General features: G+C 41.5%; 2 protein-coding genes across 9 annotated transcripts in view; both read left to right on the forward strand.

The window, feature by feature from the left end:
- The window catches only part of ahnak (AHNAK nucleoprotein), a 41,739-nt gene extending 21,344 nt beyond the window's left edge, over window positions 1-20,395 (forward strand). For 3 of the 6 annotated variants that reach the window (XM_072717640.1, XM_072717641.1, XM_072717639.1), the window contains exon 7: window positions 236-20,395. In XM_072717640.1, the coding sequence (XP_072573741.1) occupies window positions 236-18,868 (18,633 nt within the window). In that variant the 3' untranslated portion in view covers window positions 18,869-20,395. The remainder of the gene's footprint in view (window positions 1-235) is intronic. The other 3 variants (XM_072717643.1, XM_072717644.1, XM_072717642.1) reach the window with 3 other exon arrangements.
- A 261-nt stretch (window positions 20,396-20,656) lies between these two features.
- klhl4 (kelch-like family member 4) overlaps window positions 20,657-25,552 on the forward strand; it is an 84,970-nt gene continuing 80,074 nt past the window's right edge. For 2 of the 3 annotated variants that reach the window (XM_023797523.2, XM_023797522.2), the window contains exon 1: window positions 20,657-22,201. The gene's annotated coding sequence lies outside the window, so the exon portion shown is untranslated. The remainder of the gene's footprint in view (window positions 22,202-25,552) is intronic. The other variant, XM_023797524.2, reaches the window with a different exon arrangement.

The following is a 25,552-nucleotide window of genomic DNA, read 5'->3' on the forward strand; positions in this document are numbered from 1 at the left end:
GGCGTGTACAGTGCTGAAAGACTCCTTATGATGTATTGTAAGTGAAAAATGAAGTATTTACATACAGCTGAAGTGTCGAACTATTGAAAACATATTTGAATTTATTTTACAAACCAAAATTTCTGTTTTCATTTATGTTTATTGTGGCTGGTTATAACCGCTTTCATTACTTTGTATTCCAGCTGCTATTTACTTTATGTGTGAAACACATAATTTCTTAACCCTTTTTGTCCAGAGTGGGGATGATGAGGATTACAGAAGAATTTACACCAAGAAGATAAAGCCCCGGTTAAAGTCAGAGGATCTGGCAGAGGAAGTGGATGTACGAACAGAGCGCCATAGCAGTACCAGCAGTGATGGCAACACAATCACTACCATCACACGGCGAATTACAACATACACTGTGGATGTACCTGGAGAGGCTTCCCAGCAAGAAATTGACCTCTCTAGCCCAGAGTTTAAAATTAAAGTTCCTCGACATGACCAACCAGGAGATGATGGTAGCTACACCACTCATGTCTTGGGACCTCAGATCAGCTTTGGAGCATCTGGTTCCTCAGAAAAGAAATGGACCATGGGGAGTGTGAAAACCACAGGTGAAATCAGGGAAGGAGAAAGAGAAGAGGTGAGATTTAAGGTGCCTGGCTTTGGCATTTCAGGGTCACGAGAGGAATTTAGTGTTTCTGGGCAGAGGCTGGTGGGAGATAGCAGCATCAGTGCACCAGGTATTAACATAGAAAAAGGTGTATCGGCTTCAGATGAGGAATTGAGAGGGCGAGTCAAGGTATCGTCTTTCGGGATAACAGGTCAGAGTACTGAAGGAAAATTGAACACTGACATGACTGGGTCGATAATAAAAGGAATGAAAACTCAGACAATTGACATTAATGTTCCTGATATTGATAGGCAAAGTGATAAGGTTGGAATCAAATTGCCTGCATTTGGGTTCAAAAGTCGTGACGTAGCAACAAGTGGAATTATAGATACTAAAGGGTCAAAAGGTGAAATCGGCTTACAGTCATTTTCTGGGAAAGGTACTGAAACTGCTGGTCTTGGATTTGATGTAAAGGGGCCAAACATTGACATAACTCCACAGCCAAAAGGAGACATCACAACTGCAAAAATAGACATCAAGGCAAAGGATATAAAAAGTAGCAAAGGAGATGTTAATATCAAAATACCAGGAATGGGAATGAAGATAACCAGCCCAGAAATAAAAGAACCAAAAATGACTGGTGTTCTAGATTTCACCAGAGCTGACATAAACACCAACAGCAGAGCTGATATAAAAGGTCCACATTTAGATATTCTGCAGCAAGAGAGCACTGTCAGAATCCCTTCCATATCAGGAAGTACAATATCTACGATAGGTGCAGATGCTTGCCTGAAAGGGCAGACCTTAAAAAAAGATACAGAAATGTCAATATCGCAAATTGAAGGTGGAATCAGACTGCCAAATGTGGGAGCTCCTGAACTCAATGTTAACGTGCCCGATAGTAATTTCAAAGAAACTAAAATGAAAATCTCAGCACCATCCGTAAGTCTTTTCAAAGCTGAGGCCGACCATAAAGGTTCTAAACTTGACATTGAAGATCATGAATTTCATGTTAAGGGACCCGATGGACAAATAGAGGGGCCTAAAATCAAGATGCCGTTTATTTATGGGCAGAAGTCATCAATGCCAGATGTGGACATCAGTGTTAAAGGGAGACAGGTGAAAGGAGAGATCAGTGGGTCTGTACCAAAGGTGGAAGGTGGGATAAGAGAACAACATGTTAAAGTTGAAGGTATGGATGTCAAGATTGAGGGATCTGAGGGTGGAATTAAAATGCCCAAGATGAAAGTGCCTTCTTTTGGGATGAAAGAGTTCAATGAGGGGGGCTCTTCAATAGATATGAATGTCCCTGGAGTTGATATAGATATTGGACGGCCTAAGATTGACCTTAAAGGCTCAAAATTTGGCATTGAAGGATATGATGGAAAAATCACAATGCCAACAATTTCTGGGCCAAAAGTTTCAATGCCAGATATGGACCTCACCTTGAAAGGGCCAAAACTGAAAGGTGATATGGATGTGTCGGTACCAAAAGTGGAATGTGACATCAAAGCACCAAAAGTTGACATTGAAGGTCCAGATGTCGAAATGGAAGGACCTGGAGGTGGATTCAAGATGCCGAAGATGAAAATGCACAAATTTGACCTTAAAGGACCCAAAGTAGAGGGTCCTGATGTTGATGTGAATCTTCCCAAAGGCAACATTGATGTAAAAGCACCTAAAATTGACATTGAAGGTCCTGACGTCGATATTGAACGACCAGATGGAAAAATAAAAGGGTCAACATTCAAGATGCCAAGCATTTCTGGACCAAAGATTTCAATGCCAGATGTGGACTGGAACCTAAAAGGATCAAAGCTGAAAGGAGATATGGATGTGTCAGTAGCAAAGGTGGAAGGTGATATCAGAGCCCCAAAGGTTGACATAGAGGGCCCAGATGTTCAGGTGGAGGGACCTGAAGGTGGATTCAAGATGCCCAAGATTCATATGCCCAAATTTGGATTTAAAGGACCCAAAGTAGAGGGTCCTGATGTTGATGTGAATCTAGCCAAAGCTGATGTAGATATTAAAGGTCCTGAAGTAGATATTGAAGGACCTCATGGCAAAGTCAAGGGGCCAAAATTCACGATACCGACCATTTCTGGGCCAAAGATTTCAATGCCAGACATGGACTTGAACCTGAAAGGGCCGAAACTGAAAGGTGACATGGACGTGTCGGTAACCAAATTGGAAGGTGACATCAAAGCACCCAAAGTTGACATTGAGGGGCCAGATGTTCAGATGGAAGGCCCAGAAGGTGGATTCAAGATGCCCAAGATTCACATGCCCAAATTTGGCTTTAAAGGACCCAAAGTGGAGGGTACTGGTGTTGATGTGAACTTACCAAAAGCTGACTTTGACATTAAAGGGCATAAAGTTGATATAGAAGGTCCAGAATTTGATGTTGAGGGTCCTGATGGAAAAATCAAGGGACCTAAATTAAAAATGCCAGCAATTTCTGGCCCAAAGATTTCAATGCCAGATGTGGACTTCAACCTGAAAGGGCCGAAACTGAAAGGAGACATGGATGTGTCAGTACCAAAAGTGGAAGGTGATATCAAAGCACCCAGAGTTGACATTGAGGGCCCAGATGTTCAGATGGAGGGACCTGAAGGGGGGTTCAAGATGCCAAAGATTCATATGCCGAAATTTGGCTTTAAAGGACCCAAAGTAGAGGGTCCTGATGTTGATGTGAATCTACCCAAAGCTGATGTAGATATTAAAGTTCCTGAAGTGGATGTTGAAGGAGCTGATGGCAAAGTCAAGGGGCCAAAATTCACGATACCGACCATTTCTGGGCCAAAGATTTCAATGCCGGACATGGACTTCAACCTGAAAGGGCCGAAACTGAGAGGTGATATGGACGTGTCTGTACCCAAATTAGAAGGTGACATCAAAGCACCCAAAGTTGACATTGAGGGGCCAGATGTTCAGATGGAAGGCCCAGAAGGTGGATTCAAGATGCCCAAGATTCACATGCCCAAATTTGGCTTTAAAGGACCCAAAGTGGAGGGTCCTGGTGTTGATGTGAACTTACCAAAAGCTGACTTTGACATTAAAGGGCATAAAGTTGATATAGAAGGTCCAGAATTTGATGTTGAGGGTCCTGATGGAAAAATTAAGGGACCTAAATTAAAAATGCCAGCAATTTCTGGCCCAAAGATTTCAATGCCAGATGTGGACTTCAACCTGAAAGGGCCGAAACTGAAAGGAGACATGGATGTGTCAGTACCAAAAGTGCAAGGTGATATCAAAGCACCAAAAGCTGACATTGAAGGCCCAGATGTTGACATTGAAGGGCCAGAAGGTGGATTCAAGATGCCAAAGATTAAAATGCCCAAGTTTGGCCTAAAAGGTCCTAAATTAGAGGGTCCGGATGTTGACGTGAATCTTCCCAAAGCCAATGTTGATATTAAAGGTCCTGAAATTGATATTGAAGGACCTGATGGCAAAATCAAGGGCCCGAAATTCGCGATACCGACCATTTCTGGGCCAAAGATTTCAATGCCAGATGTGGACTTCAACCTGAAAGGGCCGAAACTGAAAGGAGACATGGATGTGTCAGTACCGAAAGTGGAAGGTGATATCAAAGTACCCAGAGTTGACATTGAGGGCCCAGATGTTCACATGGAGGGGCCTGAAGGGGGATTCAAGATGCCAAAGATTCATATGCCGAAATTTGGCTTTAAAGGGCCCAAAGTAGAGGGTCCTGATGTTGATGTCAACTTACCAAAAGCTGACCTTGAACTTAAAGGACCTAAAGTTGATATTGAAGGTCCAGAATTTGATGTTGAGGGTCCTGATGGAAAAATCAAGGGACCTAAATTCAAAATGCCAAAAATTTCTGGGCCAAATATTTCAATGCCTCATGTGGACTTCAACCTGAAAGGGCCAAAGCTGAAAGGAGATATGGATGTATCATTACCGAAGGTGGAAGGTGACATCAAGGCTCCAAAAGTTGACATTGAGGGCCCAGATGTTGACATTGAAGGGCCAGAAGGTGGATTCAAGATGCCCAAGATCAAAATGCCCAAATTCGGCCTCAAAGGACCCAAAGTGGAGGGTTCCGATGTTGATGTGAACTTACCAAAAGCTGATTTTGACATTAAAGGGCCTAAAGTTGATATTGAAGGTCCAGAATTTGATGTTGAGGGTCCTGATGGAAAAATCAAGGGACCTAAATTCAAAATGCCAAAAATTTCTGGACCAAATATTTCAATGCCGGATTTGGACTTCAACCTGAAAGGGCCAAAGCTGAAAGGAGATATGGATGTATCATTACCGAAGGTGGAAGGTGACATCAAGGCTCCAAAAGTTGACATTGAGGGCCCAGATGTTGACATTGAAGGGCCAGAAGGTGGATTCAAGATGCCCAAGATCAAAATGCCCAAATTCGGCCTCAAAGGACCCAAAGTGGAGGGTCCCGATATTGATGTGAACTTACCAAAAGCTGACCTTGAACTTAAAGGGCCTAAAGTTGATATTGAAGGTCCAGAATTTGATGTTGAGGGTCCTGATGGAAAAATCAAGGGACCTAAATTCAAAATGCCAAAAATTTCTGGGCCAAATATTTCAATGCCGGATTTGGACTTCAACCTGAAAGGGCCAAAGCTGAAAGGAGATATGGATGTATCATTACCGAAGGTGGCAGGTGACATCAAGGCTCCAAAAGTTGACATTGAGGGCCCAGATGTTGACATTGAAGGTCCAGAAGGTGGATTCAAGATGCCCAAGATCAAAATGCCGAAATTCGGCCTCAAAGGACCCAAAGTGGAGGGTCCCGATGTTGATGTGAACTTACCAAAAGCTGATTTTGACATTAAAGGGCCTAAAGTTGATATTGAAGGTCCAGAATTTGATGTTGAGGGTCCTGATGGAAAAATCAAGGGACCTAAATTCAAAATGCCAAAAATATCTGGGCCAAATATTTCAATGCCGGATTTGGACTTCAACCTGAAAGGGCCAAAGCTGAAAGGAGATATGGATGTATCATTACCGAAGGTGGAAGGTGACATCAAGGCTCCAAAAGTTGACATTGAGGGCCCAGATGTTGACATTGAAAGCCCAGAAGGTGGATTCAAGATGCCCAAGATCAAAATGCCCAAATTCGGCCTCAAAGGACCCAAAGTGGAGGGTCCCGATGTTGATGTGAACTTACCAAAAGCTGACCTTGAACTTAAAGGGCCTAAAGTTGATATTGAAGGTCCAGAATTTGATGTTGAGGGTCCTGATGGAAAAATCAAGGGACCTAAATTCAAAATGCCAAAAATTTCTGGGCCAAAGATTTCAATGCCAGATGTGGACTTCAACCTGAAAGGGCCAAAGCTGAAAGGAGATATGGATGTATCATTACCGAAGGTGGAAGGTGACATCAAGGCTCCAAAAGTTGACATTGAGGGCCCAGATGTTGACATTGAAGGCCCAGAAGGTGGATTCAAGATGCCCAAGATCAAAATGCCCAAATTTGGCCTCAAAGGACCCAAAGTGGAGGGTCCCGATGTTGATGTGAACTTACCAAAAGCTGACTTTGACCTTAAAGGGCCTAAAGTTGATATTGAAGGTCCAGAATTTGATGTTGAGGGTCCTGATGGAAAAATCAAGGGACCTAAATTCAAAATGCCAAAAATATCTGGGCCAAATATTTCAATGCCGGATTTGGACTTCAACCTGAAAGGGCCAAAGCTGAAAGGAGATATGGATGTATCATTACCGAAGGTGGAAGGTGACATCAAGGCTCCAAAAGTTAACATTGAGGGCCCAGATCTTGACATTGAAGGGCCAGAAGGTGGATTCAAGATACCCAAGATCAAAATGCCCAAATTCGGCCTCAAAGGACCCAAAGTGGAGGGTCCCGATGTTGATGTGAACTTACCAAAAGCTGACCTTGAACTTAAAGGGCCTAAAGTTGATATTGAAGGTCCAGAATTTGATGTTGAGGGTCCTGATGGAAAAATCAAGGGACCTAAATTCAAAATGCCAAAAATTTCAGGGCCGAATATTTCAATGCCGGATGTGGACTTCAACCTGAAAGGGCCAAAGCTGAAAGGAGATATGGATGTATCATTACCGAAGGTGGAAGGTGACATCAAGGCTCCAAAGGTTGAAATTGAGGGCCCAGATGTTGACATTGAAGGGCCAGAAGGTGGATTCAAGATGCCCAAGATCAAAATGCCCAAATTCGGCCTCAAAGGACCCAAAGTGGAGGGTCCCGATGTTGATGTGAACTTACCAAAAGCTGACTTTAACCTTAAAGGGCCTAAAGTTGATATTGAAGGTCCAGAATTTGATGTTGAGGGTCCTGATGGAAAAATCAAGGGACCTAAATTCAAAATGCCAAAAATATCTGGGCCAAATATTTCAATGCCGGATTTGGACTTCAACCTGAAAGGGCCAAAGCTGAAAGGAGATATGGATGTATCATTACCGAAGGTGGAAGGTGACATCAAGGCTCCAAAAGTTAACATTGAGGGCCCAGGTCTTGACATTGAAGGGCCAGAAGGTGGATTCAAGATACCCAAGATCAAAATGCCCAAATTCGGCCTCAAAGGACCCAAAGTGGAGGGTCCCGATGTTGATGTGAACTTACCAAAAGCTGACCTTGAACTTAAAGGGCCTAAAGTTGATATTGAAGGTCCAGAATTTGATGTTGAGGGTCCTGATGGAAAAATCAAGGGACCTAAATTCAAAATGCCAAAAATTTCAGGGCCGAATATTTCAATGCCGGATGTGGACTTCAACCTGAAAGGGCCAAAGCTGAAAGGAGATATGGATGTATCATTACCGAAGGTGGAAGGTGACATCAAGGCTCCAAAGGTTGACATTGAGGGCCCAGATGTTGACATTGAAGGGCCAGAAGGTGGATTCAAGATGCCCAAGATCAAAATGCCCAAATTCGGCCTCAAAGGACCCAAAGTGGAGGGTCCCGATGTTGATGTGAACTTACCAAAAGCTGACTTTAACCTTAAAGGGCCTAAAGTTGATATTGAAGGTCCAGAATTTGATGTTGAGGGTCCTGATGGAAAAATCAAGGGACCTAAATTCAAAATGCCAAAAATTTCTGGGCCAAAGATTTCAATGCCGGATGTGGACTTCAACCTGAAAGGGCCAAAGCTGAAAGGAGATGTGGATGTATCATTACCGAAGGTGGAAGGTGACATCAAGGCTCCAAAAGTTGACATTGAGGGCCCAGATGTTGACATTGAAGGCCCAGAAGGTGGATTCAAGATGCCCAAGATCAAAATGCCCAAATTCGGCCTCAAAGGACCCAAAGTGGAGGGTCCCGATATTGATGTGAACTTACCAAAAGCTGACTTTGACCTTAAAGGGCCTAAAGTTGATATTGAAGGTCCAGAATTTGATGTTGAGGGTCCTGATGGAAAAATCAAGGGACCTAAATTCAAAATGCCAAAAATTTCTGGGCCAAATATTTCAATGCCGGATTTGGACTTCAACCTGAAAGGGCCAAAGCTGAAAGGAGATATGGATGTATCATTACCGAAGGTGGCAGGTGACATCAAGGCTCCAAAAGTTGACATTGAGGGCCCAGATGTTGACATTGAAGGCCCAGAAGGTGGATTCAAGATGCCCAAGATCAAAATGCCCAAATTCGGCCTCAAAGGACCCAAAGTGGAGGGTCCCGATGTTGATGTGAACTTACCAAAAGCTGATTTTGACCTTAAAGGGCCTAAAGTTGATATTGAAGGTCCAGAATTTGATGTTGAGGGTCCTGATGGAAAAATCAAGGGACCTAAATTCAAAATGCCAAAAATTTCTGGGCCAAAGATTTCAATGCCAGATGTGGACTTCAACCTGAAAGGGCCAAAGCTGAAAGGAGATATGGATGTATCATTACCAAAGGTGGAAGGTGATATCAAGGCTCCAAAAGTTGACATTGAGGGCCCGGATGTTGACATTGAAGGCCCAGAAGGTGGATTCAAAATGCCCAAGATCAAAATGCCCAAATTCGGCCTCAAAGGACCCAAAATGGAGGGTCCCGATGTTGATGTGAACTTACCAAAAGCTGACTTTGACCTTAAAGGGCCTAAAGTTGATATTGAAGGTCCAGAATTTGATGTTGAGGGTCCTGATGGAAAAATCAAGGGACCTAAATTCAAAATGCCAAAAATTTCTGGGCCAAATATTTCAATGCCGGATGTGGACTTCAACCTGAAAGGGCCAAAGCTGAAAGGAGATATGGATGTATCATTACCGAAGGTGGAAGGTGACATCAAGGCTCCAAAAGTTGACATTGAGGGCCCAGATGTTGACATTGAAGGCCCAGAAGGTGGATTCAAGATGCCCAAGATCAAAATGCCCAAATTTGGCCTCAAAGGACCCAAAGTGGAGGGTCCCGATGTTGATGTGAACTTACCAAAAGCTGACTTTGACCTTAAAGGGCCTAAAGTTGATATTGAAGGTCCAGAATTTGATGTTGAGGGTCCTGATGGAAAAATCAAGGGACCTAAATTCAAAATGCCAAAAATTTCTGGGCCAAAGATTTCAATGCCAGATGTGGACTTCAACCTGAAAGGGCCAAAGCTGAAAGGAGATATGGATGTATCATTACCAAAGGTGGAAGGTGATATCAAGGCTCCAAAAGTTGACATTGAGGGCCCGGATGTTGACATTGAAGGCCCAGAAGGTGGATTCAAAATGCCCAAGATCAAAATGCCCAAATTCGGCCTCAAAGGACCCAAAATGGAGGGTCCCGATGTTGATGTGAACTTACCAAAAGCTGACTTTGACCTTAAAGGGCCTAAAGTTGATATTGAAGGTCCAGAATTTGATGTTGAGGGTCCTGATGGAAAAATCAAGGGACCTAAATTCAAAATGCCAAAAATTTCTGGGCCAAATATTTCAATGCCGGATGTGGACTTCAACCTGAAAGGGCCAAAGCTGAAAGGAGATATGGATGTATCATTACCGAAGGTGGAAGGTGACATCAAGGCTCCAAAAGTTGACATTGAGGGCCCAGATGTTGACATTGAAGGCCCAGAAGGTGGATTCAAGATGCCCAAGATCAAAATGCCCAAATTTGGCCTCAAAGGACCCAAAGTGGAGGGTCCCGATGTTGATGTGAACTTACCAAAAGCTGACTTTGACCTTAAAGGGCCTAAAGTTGATATTGAAGGTCCAGAATTTGATGTTGAGGGTCCTGATGGAAAAATCAAGGGACCTAAATTCAAAATGCCAAAAATTTCTGGGCCAAAGATTTCAATGCCAGATGTGGACTTCAACCTGAAAGGGCCAAAGCTGAAAGGAGATATGGATGTATCATTACCGAAGGTGGAAGGTGATATCAAGGCTCCAAAAGTTGACATTGAGGGCCCGGATGTTGACATTGAAGGCCCAGAAGGTGGATTCAAAATGCCCAAGATCAAAATGCCCAAATTCGGCCTCAAAGGACCCAAAATGGAGGGTCCCGATGTTGATGTGAACTTACCAAAAGCTGACTTTGACCTTAAAGGGCCTAAAGTTGATATTGAAGGTCCAGAATTTGATGTTGAGGGTCCTGATGGAAAAATCAAGGGACCTAAATTCAAAATGCCAAAAATTTCTGGACCAAATATTTCAATGCCGGATTTGGACTTCAACCTGAAAGGGCCAAAGCTGAAAGGAGATATGGATGTATCATTACCGAAGGTGGAAGGTGACATCAAGGCTCCAAAAGTTGACATTGAGGGCCCAGATGTTGACATTGAAGGCCCAGAAGGTGGATTCAAGATGCCCAAGATCAAAATGCCCAAATTTGGCCTCAAAGGACCCAAAGTGGAGGGTCCCGATGTTGATGTGAACTTACCAAAAGCTGACTTTGACCTTAAAGGGCCTAAAGTTGATATTGAAGGTCCAGAATTTGATGTTGAGGGTCCTGATGGAAAAATCAAGGGACCTAAATTCAAAATGCCAAAAATTTCTGGGCCAAAGATTTCAATGCCAGATGTGGACTTCAACCTGAAAGGGCCGAAACTGAAAGGAGACATGGATGTGTCAGTACCAAAAGTGGAAGGTGATATCAAAGCACCAAAAGTTGACATTGAAGTGCCGAGTGCAAGCATGGAGGGACCTGAACTTGATGTTCGGGGTCCTGATGGCAAATTTAAGGGACCTAACTTTAAGATGCCGACCATTTCTGGTCCAAAGTTATCAATGCCAGACCTGGATTTGAACCTAAAAGGACCGAAACTGAAAGGGGACGTTAATGTTTCTGTCCCGAAAGTTGAAGGTGATGTTAAGGCTGCACACATAGATGTCAAAAGTCCGGACATGGATCTGAAAGCTTCTGAGGGACGTTTTAAAATGCCCAAGTTTAAGTTGCCAAAGTTTAGTTTTAAAAGTCCAAAAGTTGAATCTCCAGATGCAGGTCTTAATGTACCAAAAGGTGGATTTGAAGTTAAATCTCCCTCAGTTGACATTGAGGGTGTTGAAGCTGATTTGGGAAGTCCTGATGGCAAAATGAAGGGACCTAAATTTAGGATGCCATCCATTTCTGCACCAAAAATTTCAATGCCAGATGTGGACCTGAACCTAAAAGCACCCAAACTGAAAGGAGACGTGGATATGTCTGTTCCAAAGGTAGAAGGTGACATCAAGGTGCCAAAAGTTGGTATTGAAGGCCCAGATGTTGATATTGAAGGGCCAGAATTTGATGTTGAGGGTCCTGATGGAAAAATCAAGGGACCTAAATTCAAAATGCCAAAAATTTCTGGGCCTAAGATTTCACTGCCGGATGTGGACTTCAACCTGAAAGGGCCAAAGCTGAAAGGAGATATGGATGCATCATTACCGAAGGTGGAAGGTGAAATCAAGGCTCCAAAAGTTGACATTGAGGGCCCAGATGTTGACATTGAAGGTCCAGAAGGTGGATTCAAAATGCCCAAGATCAAAATGCCCAAATTCGGCCTCAAAGGACCCAAAGTGGAGGGTCCCGATGTTGATGTAAACTTACCAAAAGCTGATTTTGATCTTAAAGGACCTAAAGTTGATATTGAAGGTCCAGAATTTGATGTTGAGGGTCCTGATGGAAAAATCAAGGGACCTAAATTCAAAATGCCAAAAATTTCTGGGCCTAAGATTTCAATGCCGGATGTGGACTTCAACCTGAAAGGGCCAAAGCTGAAAGGAGATATGGATGCATCATTACCGAAGGTGGAAGGTGACATCAAGGCTCCAAAAGTTGACATTGAGGGCCCAGATGTTGATATTGAAGGTCCAGAAGGTGGATTCAAGATGCCCAAGATCAAAATGCCCAAATTCGGCCTCAAAGGACCCAAAGTGGAGGGTCCCGATGTTGATGTGAACTTACCAAAAGCTGATTTTGACCTTAAAGGGCCTAAAGTTGATATTGAAGGTCCAGAATTTGATGTTGCGGGTCCTGATGGAAAAATCAAGGGGCCTAAATTCAAAATGCCAACAATTTCTGGGCCAAATATTTCAATGCCTCATGTGGACTTCAACCTGAAAGGGCCAAAGCTGAAAGGAGATATGGATGTATCATTACCGAAGGTGGAGGGTGACATCAAGGCTCCAAAAGTTGACATTGAGGGCCCAGATGTTGACATTGAAGGTCCAGAAGGTGGATTCAAGATGCCCAAGATCAAAATGCCCAAATTCGGCCTCAAAGGACCCAAAGTGGAGGGTCCCGATTTTGATGTGAACTTACCAAAAGCTGATTTTGACATTAAAGGGCCTAAAGTTGATATTGAAGGTCCAGAATTTGATGTTGAGGGTCCTGATGGAAAAATCAAGGGACCTAAATTCAAAATGCCAAAAATTTCTGGGCCAAATATTTCAATGCCGGATTTGGACTTCAACCTGAAAGGGCCAAAGCTGAAAGGAGATATGGATGTATCATTACCGAAGGTGGCAGGTGACATCAAGGCTCCAAAAGTTGACATTGAGGGCCCTGATGTTGACATTGAAGGTCCAGAAGGTGGATTCAAGATGCCCAAGATCAAAATGCCCAAATTCGGCCTCAAAGGACCCAAAGTGGAGGGTCCCGATGTTGATGTGAACTTACCAAAAGCTGATTTTGACATTAAAGGGCCTAAAGTTGATATTGAAGGTCCAGAATTTGATGTTGAGGGTCCTGATGGAAAAATCAAGGGACCTAAATTCAAAATGCCAAAAATTTCTGGGCCAAATATTTCAATGCCGGATTTGGACTTCAACCTGAAAGGGCCAAAGCTGAAAGGAGATATGGATGTATCATTACCGAAGGTGGAAGGTGACATCAAGGCTCCAAAAGTTGACATTGAGGGCCCAGATGTTGACATTGAAGGGCCAGAAGGTGGATTCAAGATGCCCAAGATCAAAATGCCCAAATTCGGCCTCAAAGGACCCAAAGTGGAGGGTCCCGATTTTGATGTCAACTTACCAAAAGCTGATTTTGACATTAAAGGGCCTAAAGTTGATATTGAAGGTCCAGAATTTGATGTTGAGGGTCCTGATGGAAAAATCAAGGGACCTAAATTCAAAATGCCAAAAATTTCTGGGCCAAATATTTCAATGCCGGATTTGGACTTCAACCTGAAAGGGCCAAAGCTGAAAGGAGATATGGATGTATCATTACCGAAGGTGGCAGGTGACATCAAGGCTCCAAAAGTTGACATTGAGGGCCCAGATGTTGACATTGAAGGGCCAGAAGGTGGATTCAAGATGCCCAAGATCAAAATGCCCAAATTCGGCCTCAAAGGACCCAAAGTGGAGGGTCCCGATGTTGATGTGAACTTACCAAAAGCTGATTTTGACATTAAAGGGCCTAAAGTTGATATTGAAGGTCCAGAATTTGATGTTGAGGGTCCTGATGGAAAAATCAAGGGACCTAAATTCAAAATGCCAAAAATTTCTGGGCCAAATATTTCAATGCCGGATTTGGACTTCAACCTGAAAGGGCCAAAGCTGAAAGGAGATATGGATGTATCATTACCGAAGGTGGCAGGTGACATCAAGGCTCCAAAAGTTGACATTGAGGGCCCAGATGTTGACATTGAAGGTCCAGAAGGTGGATTCAAGATGCCCAAGATCAAAATGCCCAAATTCGGCCTCAAAGGACCTAAAGTGGAGGGTCCCGATGTTGATGTGAACTTACCAAAAGCTGACTTTGACATTAAAGGGCCTAAAGTTGATATTGAAGGTCCAGAATTTGATGTTGAGGGTCCTGATGGAAAAATCAAGGGACCTAAATTCAAAATGCCAAAAATTTCTGGGCCAAATATTTCAATGCCGGATTTGGACTTCAACCTGAAAGGGCCAAAGCTGAAAGGAGATATGGATGTATCATTACCGAAGGTGGCAGGTGACATCAAGGCTCCAAAAGTTGACATTGAGGGCCCAGATGTTGACATTGAAGGGCCAGAAGGTGGATTCAAGATGCCCAAGATCAAAATGCCCAAATTCGGCCTCAAAGGACCCAAAGTGGAGGGTCCCGATGTTGATGTGAACTTACCAAAAGCTGATTTTGACATTAAAGGGCCTAAAGTTGATATTGAAGGTCCAGAATTTGATGTTGAGGGTCCTGATGGAAAAATCAAGGGACCTAAATTCAAAATGCCAAAAATTTCTGGGCCAAATATTTCAATGCCGGATTTGGACTTCAACCTGAAAGGGCCAAAGCTGAAAGGAGATATGGATGTATCATTACCGAAGGTGGCAGGTGACATCAAGGCTCCAAAAGTTGACATTGAGGGCCCAGATGTTGACATTGAAGGTCCAGAAGGTGGATTCAAGATGCCCAAGATCAAAATGCCCAAATTCGGCCTCAAAGGACCCAAAGTGGAGGGTCCCGATGTTGATGTGAACTTACCAAAAGCTGACTTTGACATTAAAGGGCCTAAAGTTGATATTGAAGGTCCAGAATTTGATGTTGAGGGTCCTGATGGAAAAATCAAGGGACCTAAATTCAAAATGCCAAAAATTTCTGGGCCAAATATTTCAATGCCGGATTTGGACTTCAACCTGAAAGGGCCAAAGCTGAAAGGAGATATGGATGTATCATTACCGAAGGTGGCAGGTGACATCAAGGCTCCAAAAGTTGACATTGAGGGCCCAGATGTTGACATTGAAGGTCCAGAAGGTGGATTCAAGATGCCCAAGATCAAAATGCCGAAATTCGGCCTCAAAGGACCCAAAGTGGAGGGTCCCGATGTTGATGTGAACTTACCAAAAGCTGATTTTGACATTAAAGGGCCTAAAGTTGATATTGAAGGTCCAGAATTTGATGTTGAGGGTCCTGATGGAAAAATCAAGGGACCTAAATTCAAAATGCCAAAAATTTCTGGGCCAAATATTTCAATGCCAGATTTGGACTTCAACCTGAAAGGGCCAAAGCTGAAAGGAGATATGGATGTATCATTACCGAAGGTGGCAGGTGACATCAAGGCTCCAAAAGTTGACATTGAGGGCCCAGATGTTGATATTGAAGGGCCAGAAGGTGGATTCAAAATGCCCAAGATCAAAATGCCCAAATTCGGCCTCAAAGGACCCAAAGTGGAGGGTCCCGATGTTGATGTGAACTTACCAACGGCTGACTTTGACATTAAAGGGCCTAAAGTTGATATTGAAGGTCCAGAATTTGATGTTGAGGGTCCTGATGGAAAAATCAAGGGACCTAAATTCAAAATGCCAAAAATTTCTGGGCCAAATATTTCAATGCCAGATTTGGATTTCAACCTGAAAGGGCCAAAGCTGAAAGGAGATATGGATGTATCATTACCGAAGGTGGCAGGTGACATCAAGGCTCCAAAAGTTGACATTGAGGGCCCAGATGTTGACATTGAAGGTCCAGAAGGTGGATTCAAGATGCCCAAGATCAAAATGCCCAAATTCGGCCTCAAAGGACCCAAAGTGGAGGGTCCCGATGTTGATGTGAACTTACCAAAAGCTGACTTTGACATTAAAGGGCCTAAAGTTGATATTGAAGGTCCAGAATTTGATATTGAGGGTCCTGATGGAAAAATTAAGGGACCTAAATTCAAAATGCCAAAAATTTCTGGGCCAAATATTTCAATGCCGGATGTAGACTTCAACCTGAAAGGGCCAAAGCTGAAAGGAGATATGGATGTATCAGTACCGAAGGTGGCAGGTGACATCAAGGCTCCAAAAGTTGACATTGAGGGCCCAGATGTTGACATTGAAGGTCCAGAAGGTGGATTCAAGATGCCCAAGATCAAAATGCCCAAATTCGGCCTCAAAGGACCCAAAGTGGAGGGTCCCGATGTTGATGTGAACTTACCAAAAGCTGACTTTGACATTAAAGGGCCTAAAGTTGATATTGAAGGTCCAGAATTTGATATTGAGGGTCCTGATGGAAAAATTAAGGGACCTAAATTCAAAATGCCAAAAATTTCTGGGCCAAAGATTTCAATGCCAGATGTGGACTTCAACCTGAAAGGGCCAAAGCTGAAAGGAGATATGGATGTATCATTACCAAAGGTGGAAGGTGATATCAAGGCTCCAAAAGTTGACATTGAGGGCCCAGATGTTGACATTGAAGGCCCAGAAGGTGGATTCAAGATGCCCAAGATCAAAATGCCCAAATTCGGCCTCAAAGGACCCAAAATGGAGGGTCTCGATGTTGATGTGAACTTTCCAAAAGCTGACTTTGACCTTAAAGGGCCTAAAGTTGATATTGAAGGTCCAGAATTTGATGTTGAGGGTCCTGATGGAAAAATCAAGGGACCTAAATTCAAAATGCCAAAAATTTCTGGGCCGAATATTAATTTGCCTGACTTCAATCTGAAAGGACCCAAAATAGAAGGTGACCTGAAAGGACCAAAAGTAGATATCAGTGCTCCTGAAGTTGACATTGGTGCTCCCGATTTCAATATTAAAGGAGGAAAAGTCAAAGGACCCAAAATAGAAATGCCTAAGTTGTCTGGACCTAACATCAAAATCCCTGATGTTGACTTCAACTTGAAAGGTCCAACGGTTGAAGGTGGAATCAAAGGACCCGAGGTGAACTTTGAAGGGCCTGATGTGCAAGGGCCAGAAGCTGGAATAAAGCTGCCCAAAATCAAAATGCCTAAATTTGGTGTAAAAGGTCCAAAATTTGAGGGTCCTGAAGTTGATGTTGGCATGAAAACAGATGTTAAACTCCCAGAAGCAGATGTTAGCCTTGATCTTCCTGACACTGATGTTAATATCAAAGGAAAGAAAAGCAAATTTAAAATGCCAAAAATAAAGGGGAAGGTAAAGAAGCCGGATGTCGACATAGGTCTCAAATCTCCTGACATAGATTTGGAGACACACTCACCAGATATTCATGTAAAAGGTCCTAAGGTAAAGAAGCCATTATTTGGGATGCTGCATTTCCCAGATTTGGAGCTTGATATTAAATCCCCCAAGATTAAGGGTGATGGGACTGTTTCAGATTCCTTGAAAACTCCAAATATGGATCTTCCATCTGCTGGTGTCAAAGCTGACATTAAAACTCCTGTTGTTGACATACCAGATGTTAATGTTGAGGGTCCTGATGTAAAAATGAAAAAGTCCAAAATCAAAATGCCTAAATTCAATATATCAGGTCCTAAACTTAAAACTCCTGACATTGACATAAAAGGTCCTGGTCTTCATGCACCTGATGTAAATGTTTGTGTGCCTGATGTTGATGTCAAAGGCCCTGATATGAAAGCTAAACTCAACCTTGAGGGACCAGAAGGAAAACTAAAGGGTCCCTCTTTAAACATTGAAACATCAAAAATTGCAGCTCCTGATTTGTCTTTGAAAGGAACTAAAGTAAAGGGAGACCTGGATATATCTGGTGAAATTAAAGGGCCATCTGTGGAAGGACCAGATATAAACCTCGAAGGCCCTGATGGTAAGATGAAGGGCCCTACATTTAAGATACCAACTGTTGACATAAAGGCTCCTAAAATTTCTGGCCCTGAATTTGATTTGAAAAAACCCAAAATTAAAGGTGATATTGATGTTTCAAGTGAAATCAAAGGTCCAAAGGTTAATGTTGAGGGGCCAGATGTAGAATTTGTTGGACTTGATGGAAAGGCTAAAGGCCCCACAGTTAAAATGCCTACTATATCTGGTCCAGGAATTTCTGTACCAGATGTGGACCTCAAGCTGAAAGGTCCAAAAGTAAAAGGAGATGTGGATATGCCCCTTCCAGCAGTCAGAGGTGACGTGAAGTCACCAAAAGTTGAGATTGAGGGTCCAGCTATTGACACTGAAGGTGGATTCAAGATTCCTAAGATAAAAATGCCCAAATTCGCTCTGAAAGGACCTAATGTTGAAAGTCCTAATGTTGACATCAACTTAAAAACAGCTGACATTGGCATCAAAGGGCCTGAAGTTGATATCGAAGGTCCAGGACTTCATGTTGAGGGTCCTGAAGGAAACATCAAAGGACCTAAATTGAAGATGCCATCCACTTCTGTGTCAATGCCTGGTGTAGATTTTAACTTGAAAGCGCCGAAAGTTTCTGAAGGGGATCTTAATGTCAAAGCTGAGGCAGGGGAGCATGCAGAAATGTCATCAGTCACCATTCCAAAAATCAAAGTTCCAAAGTTTGGAATTGCTCTGCCCAAACTTGAAGGGCCAGAAGTAGGAGTAGATATTGGTTCAGGTGGGGCAGTTGGTGGAGGGTCTGTTAGCATGCAGGCCTCTGGAGCTAGCACCACCTTAAGCTCTCAAAGTCTTGAATTGGAGGGTCCTGAGGTTAAAACTGGTGGTGGAAAAACAAAAGTCAAGTTGCCCAAGTTGTTTGGCAAGTCAAAAAGCAAGGGCGGTAGTGCAGCAGACCTGAGTCTTCAGGGACCGAGTGTGGAAGTGTCTGGTAGTGGTGGTGGTGTAAAAGGTTCCAAAGGGCTGAGTGTAAGTTCTGGCGAATTGCCTGGCAAGAGTGCAATTGAGGGAGGTCCTGGCATCAGTGTGTCACCTAAAACCAAGTCTGCATCGCTAGATCTGTTCAAAAAATCCCGACATCGATCTTCCTCCTTGAGTGACGAGGGAGGACTGGCTTCCCCTTCCTCCCCCAGTGGTCATCTCCAAGCAGAGGGGGGAGCCTCCCTGGAGGGTGGGGAGGTTAAGGTCAAGGGTAAAAAAGGAAAGCTGAAGTTTGGCACGTTTGGTGGCTTTGGCTCCAAGTCGAAAGGCTCATATGAAGTGTCCCTGGGTGAAGAAGCTGAAGCTCAGGTAGAGGGAAGTGGTGGAGTTTCTTTGCCCTCCAAGAAGTCCCGGGTATCTTCATCATCCAGTGGTGATAGTGCGGCTAAGGGAGGTTTTCGTTTTCCACGTGTCGAACTTTCAGTGTCACCTAAGAAATAATCTAATGAGCCATGTCTCCATCCCCTTCTTTTCCTAGCCATTTTCTTCATTCTATCTATATGACTTGGTCCATCTCCAGCCCTGACTCTTATAAATTTTAAGTTTAAACAACAACTTGATTTTCAAAATGTACATCTCCAGTACACTGATGCACTGCTAGGGAAGCGCAAAGGTAATTTAAAAGACACTGGAGTAAATTTTGTAGTTTTGAAAATCATCCTTTAAGTGTAAATAAGAAATTGAACCTGTTTTGTATTTTTTTTGTACATAATCACGTTTGTTTAGCGTATCCTGTCTTAGACACAGTGCCTTAAGTACAAATGTTAATAGTAAAGGAATTCTTCAAATCTTTTAAAACTTTTGGTAGTAGGCGTGCTATTTTTTATCTTAAAAATGTAATAGAAATGAGGAATTTCAAAGTCTGCAAAAGTTCATGATTCAAAATGTTTAATAAAGGATTGTGTATACTTTATACTCATTAATCAGAAAACAGCTGTTATTGATATATATTTTAACAAAAGATTTATTTGCTTTTGTTTTGGAGCTTAAACATATTATAATCAGTGCTGCAGAAATGTATACTTCTCATTGATCTGACCTTTTTACATTTTCCATAGAATCAAACGTCATTGCTGGTAGAGACCATAACTGCAGTAAGCATCAATGTATTTGTATAAGTTATAATGAACTGCTGTTTTGACCTGAGTTACACTAGAATACTGCCCAAATCCTTATTGGTAGCTGCTTCATAATATACTTTAACCAATTTAGCTGAATACAGAGTGTACAGCTGCAGTCAAAAGTAGAGCAAAAGCAGATTCTTTGGGTGCACTGTTACGCAGAAGAAAATGGCAGTATCCTGTTGTGACAGAAAGGTGGCTTCAATGATCATTTGTATTGTATATTTTTTGTATCGTGAGGAAAAATACACATTTCCCTTTTATAATTTGCCTTTTTTGGCTAAGAAATTGACAGCATATCATAGCTCCCATTGTCTCTGTTTCATAATACTTGGTCTTATTGTAATGCCTACTGAGAAATTGTCAAATGTGATAAAATCCTGACGCGATGACAATGGTTAGCCAAACTTGCATGGATTTGCAGTTTGAGTGAATCTGTTTTGTAATTATTGTCCCTGGCTTGCAACCTTAACTCCACATCTGAGCACCTTAACATGTTGAGCTAAATATTTCTCTCTCTCTCTCTCTCCCTCGGTAAATAGGTATGTTGATATATGGTGATGGAGGAGTTGGGGCTTTGCTAGCTGTTGTGACAAAAGGGTCACGCTGTAATGCCACTGATGCTTAATGACTTTTCTATAATGGTCTTTTAAGTCATTACATTAGCCTTGGGGAAAAATATGTGAAAAGAAATGGTATTTTCTAACATCCTTTGGTGTATTTAGTGACATTGGGATCTAGATGCGTCTGTTTTTGTTTCTTGCTGGTATGTATTTTTTTTTCATTTTGTTAATGTTCTGTTTCAACTACAAAACAAACCACAAATAAACTGTTCAATTAACCTTAATTCTGGCGTTCATTTGCACTTATTTAAAAACCTTCATTCCATCGGCACCAGCCATTGTTGGATTATTTTAAGACTCTGATGAGATGGTGAGACACTTTCTGATGATCTGTCCGTTACTTACCTGTGCGACTTAAGAGTAACTGAGGTCAAGGACAATAACTATGCAAGTGTTAAAATGCCACATTAAGAGGCTGAAAAGCACCGGTAGTAATATAAATTGGGGCGGGGGGGGGGGGGGGCACTGTGTGGCACCCTGGATAAGTACTGTACCTATGATTGGGACCCTATTTCCTCAGTGTCCGTCACTTTGGATAAAAGCATCTACTAAATAGATTAATGTAAATATCAGCTACCGATTTGTCCTTTTATCCAGTATGCACTGGATTATTTTAGATATTTAGGCCTATATAAGAATACATATTACAACAGTACAATACATAACCGAGATGTTTCACATACGAAGCTTAAGTATATATCTGTATGTTTATGCACATGCATGCTTTTGTGATAATTGATCAAGAAGAAATTGTTTTTTAAAATATTTCACACACTCCATCCAGAGTATATAAAACCAAAATGATACAGAAAAAAGAAATGCAAATGATATTGCTTCAGATCTAAATTACTTATTTTTTACCTTTAAAATTTTTGTCCATTAGATTATGATTTGCTTGATGTACTTAGAAAGTTACAATAGTAAAAGATTATTTTGTTTTGGATCTAGTTGTATCGCATACAACTGTCCACTCAGGGGCAGTATTACTCTTAAAAAGTGTCCAAGCAGTACTGATGAGTATGTTGCAAACTTTCATGTCATTTTAGGATATAGTGTATTTACCTCTTGGATTACCGTTTGATCAAAGTCAAACATTAAAACTAAATTCAGTGTATTTAAAATCCAGGAAGGGATTTTTTTTTGTACAATTACTAGACCACTTTTTTTTTTTAAATCGGCAAAACATGTTTTGTATGTTTTGCTATACTTTATATAGCACAAAACTCTGCCTGGGATATCAGCGAAAATACAGGGTCAATGCACTGTAAAGAAAGTAGGTCATATGAACTTCACTGAAGATAGGGAGACTTCAAAAAGGAGAGAATACCTCCATCTGAGTCATAGTGTTCTGTATCTACCCCCAGAGGTACTACAGAAACACAGATACTGAGTGTTTTATGCTCTTAGTAAAGACTACATTCTTTGTAAGCCTGGGGGTCTTATTTAGGTACCACCGGAAGGATCACGTGAAGATGTTTTCTGCAAATATGTGTGTAAATCTTACCATGGCCTACTTAGCTAGATTACCACAGATCATAACAAAGTGAATAGCAATGGTTTAATGTGTAGTGTCTTAGAGGTTGTTTAATACTAAGAATTACTTCATGCTCATCTTTTTAAGTGTTGTATTAAGACCAACTCCCTCTGCAATGGGAAACAATACTGTAGGTGTTAATTTTACATGTACTGTAAGAATCAAGCTTTTTTCTATATCTCTGTTAGCTAATGTGTCACAGTGGAAAGCCAGAAGCACAGGAAGTGGTCTCTGTGTTCTTGGTTGTTCCTTTGTAATTGTTCAGCATGGTACAGCGGAAAGCACTTATCAGGAATTTCCTCTCTAAAAGGAAAGCCGTTTTTTTTTATATGCAAATATTTACAGACCAGGGACAACTGGGAACTGAAGAGAAACAGGGTATTGAGTTTGTTGGCATGCCCAACATTTTTGTGCATTTAAACACATGCATACTACTCATTAATGAAAATTTTATGCTACGAAAACTGCTATTGCAACAAGTAAGAGCTTCTAACAGGTAAGTTTCAGGTCCTATTCTTGGTTAGAGGCTCTAAAATAGACACCCTTATCTGCGTGAGTTTTGCGGAAGTAGAGTGGTATTGTATTTTCCAATTTTAAAGCATCATTTAGAAAAAAAATGCAAAAAGTTTTTCAAACTGCTTTCTGTGTAGCACACTGCTGAAAATGAAGGAATATGCAGTCTAAATTTTGACTATTTTTATTAGATGTTTTGTAATAGATAAATAACCAGTGTTCCAACATTATTTTAGGGTTTATTTTCACATATGTTATGCCTAGAAGATTTTGTTATCAATTTTCAGCATCCCGATTAATAATATTTCAAATTTATTCATTTCTAGAATTGAGATCTTACTTTTAGCTTTTTCTAATGAAACGGTACACGTAATTTTCTTTATCACTTTTTAGCTCTTCACTCTGTGCACGAACCAACTTAATATGAGTATGTATATATAATATTTACTGTATATACTAGAATAAAAGATGTATTCTGTTACTCTGGTCATTTACTGTACTGTTTGGATACTGGTGCTATTATTTTGTTCAGATTCAGTTGGAATTTTTAAGTTTTGCTAGAGGGGTACTTGCTTCTTGCCCAGGATTTGTGGGATTTGTATCTTGCTGTGGCCAGAAGGATTCCATAAAATTCCACAAGTGATCATGATGGTTACTTTGTTGGACAAATAGGGTAACAGTGTACTACTAATATTTTTTCCCCAGATTTCATTTCCGGGGGTTCTATGGCTATACAATTGAATTGTGTTTTCAATCCTGTTGTATTGGGATACACCCAGTTTCCTGTGCGTGTAGTTTTGTGGAATTTGGAGAATTCAGAAAACACAATGACAAGAATTACTGAAGGAGAACTTGAATTTATGTTATATTCTACATGACATGCACTTATATTTTAAGTTTCTAATGTAAGGTTCACTCTTTAAGGTTCACTCCCACAATGCACTAGCAACAGGAAGGTTGCCCTTATTTATTTATTGTTTGTTTACATAGTTATCTGTCTATTGATTTGTCTATTTGTTGAACATACCATTAAAAATAGGCTGCTTAGAAAGGAACACAGGCTTTGTTAGCGGAGCAGGGTATTGTCAAGGGTTCATACCAGCAAATACAGAAGCAGCTTAGATTTTAAGATCCAGTTGTTGAACGTCACTCAGCTCCTGTCACAGTGGAAGTGGATAAGCCACAGCTGAGGTTCCGGAACATTTTGGGGCATGGAGTGTAACATAGCTATCATAGCTGCTCCTTCTACACCATCTTTACAAATTTCACCCTGACGTCTCTAACACCTGCAGTGAGTTTCAGTAAGGACTGCCTCATCCAGAAGAACTAATGTGCAAGCTTAATGAGAACATCACTACTGGGTGCAGTCAAGTCGATGAATGAACGCATTCGTATATCAGTGTAACACACAGAATCTCTTATTTTTTGCGAAAATGGGCAAACTGCTTTTGTGTTAGTAATTAATGGAAGCTCTGAAAGTTCAGTGTGTATTTTCTGTCTTGTTCCTGTTTAATGTTTAAATGATTTGTCTGTGCCATGTATTGCATCCGCATTTGACTAATCTGGTTCTTTTATGTGAGAATGGCTGCAATCTCTTTTGTATGGGATATATCTGAAGAGCAAATTTTCAAAACTCAGTAAATTTTTTGTTGCTTTCGAGATAAGAACCTAATGTTGCAGTATTAGGAAGCAAAATTCACTCAGTCCTTATGTAATCCGACAAAGAACTTTTGTTAAATTTCCAAAACTCACTAAAGTCTACAGAAATGGTAAATACTTATGAACTCATCCACAGCACATTTCCCATGGACTAAGTTTGGAGATTTGCTCTTCATTCTACATAAGAGATGGAAGTGCCTTAAATCTGTATCAAAGTTATTACTACTAATTGCTGTAGGACTCAAATAACGTAAACTCTTAATGTGTCCCTGGCTGATGTTCTACTCCTAAACGTGTTAGTTTGAATACTGTCCTATTTTAGTGTAACTAAACTCTAGTGCATGAATGAATTGTGGGCAGTTCATAAGGCTTAAGTTAAATGCCACTTTCTCTAGCTCCCTTGAAACTTTTCATTCTGCAAAATGTACCTGAATCACATGTGATCAGGACACAACATCCAGACAGCCATCCGATCCGGAGCAATGAAAATATCCATGTATTGCAAACTTCTAACTAGGACAGTATCCTGTTCGTCCAGATACTTTTTAATGTTCCACTGGTTTGTAAGTGACGGGAAGATCTGCTTTGAAATTGCTGCCGATCCTTTGAAATCCTCCTCCACGGATATCAACATGCCGCGGAATGGTTTAAATCACCCGGCAACAGGACATAAGCACATAAACCGTTACCATTGCAAGAGTTTATTTGGATGCTTTTACAGATGTAATATAACTCATTATTTCAAAAAAGTGTTGCAAAATTACAAAAGAAAATGAAGTAGGACTGGTCGCTGTAAACGTTTTAAAACAATTAAACAATTACAGCTGCGTGCAACAGACATAAGTCGCAGCAAGCGCAGCTTCTCCAGTTGCACCGCTGGGTATAAGCGCCTGACTTGTTGTCAACATTCATTCCCTGCTGCCTTTGCAAGCATAATTCAACCAAGTGCGATCTCAGTCACTGAGAGAGAGAGAGAGAGAGATAGAGAGAAGGTATCTTCATACCACATCTATAGATTAAAGTCATTCCTCATGCATATTCATAAGCAAAGCACACGTCACGCTAGCAAAACACCACAAGCCGCCTGCTGAAACGCAACAAAACGATTCCACCTCAGGGTCACTGTTTTTTTTTGCTTGTTTGTTCCAATAGACACAATATAATGTGCATGGAGCCACTGAGTGTTAATTGTACTGCATATCCTGATTATGCCTATCATATCATGTAAAAAGGCGTGTGTTTACTTTTCATAAGTATGTTTCTCTGGTGTTACAAATTCGTATTCCCCCTAATGAGAAAACGTTGACATTTTGCGTCAACGATTTATCTTTTCACAGATGATTCATTGCGAAATTGCGTTGAATGCATTCATATTTCTAACATTCTCTTATTTAATATGGTCTCTTACTCATAGTAATTTATGAAAAACTCCCCCCCCCCCTGTGCTGAATGTGCCTCCCTCCTTACTCACTGTGGCTTTTCTTGCTGCAGTAAGTCAGCTTACAAACTGCCTTGTTGTACCCAAGGATTTGTGGGTATTTTCAGGAGCTGCTTCCCTCTTTGAGGGAGAGACGTAGCTGAGGAAGTGAGACTCAGTTTCTATGGTGGTTTCTTACCCATTCAGACTTTTTTTTTCTCTTCATTTGCTGGTCCCAGGATCTGTATGACACTGCGT

The sequence above is a fragment of the Paramormyrops kingsleyae genome, chromosome 10, assembly GCF_048594095.1.
Source record: "Paramormyrops kingsleyae isolate MSU_618 chromosome 10, PKINGS_0.4, whole genome shotgun sequence".
NCBI lineage: Eukaryota > Metazoa > Chordata > Actinopteri > Osteoglossiformes > Mormyridae > Paramormyrops > Paramormyrops kingsleyae.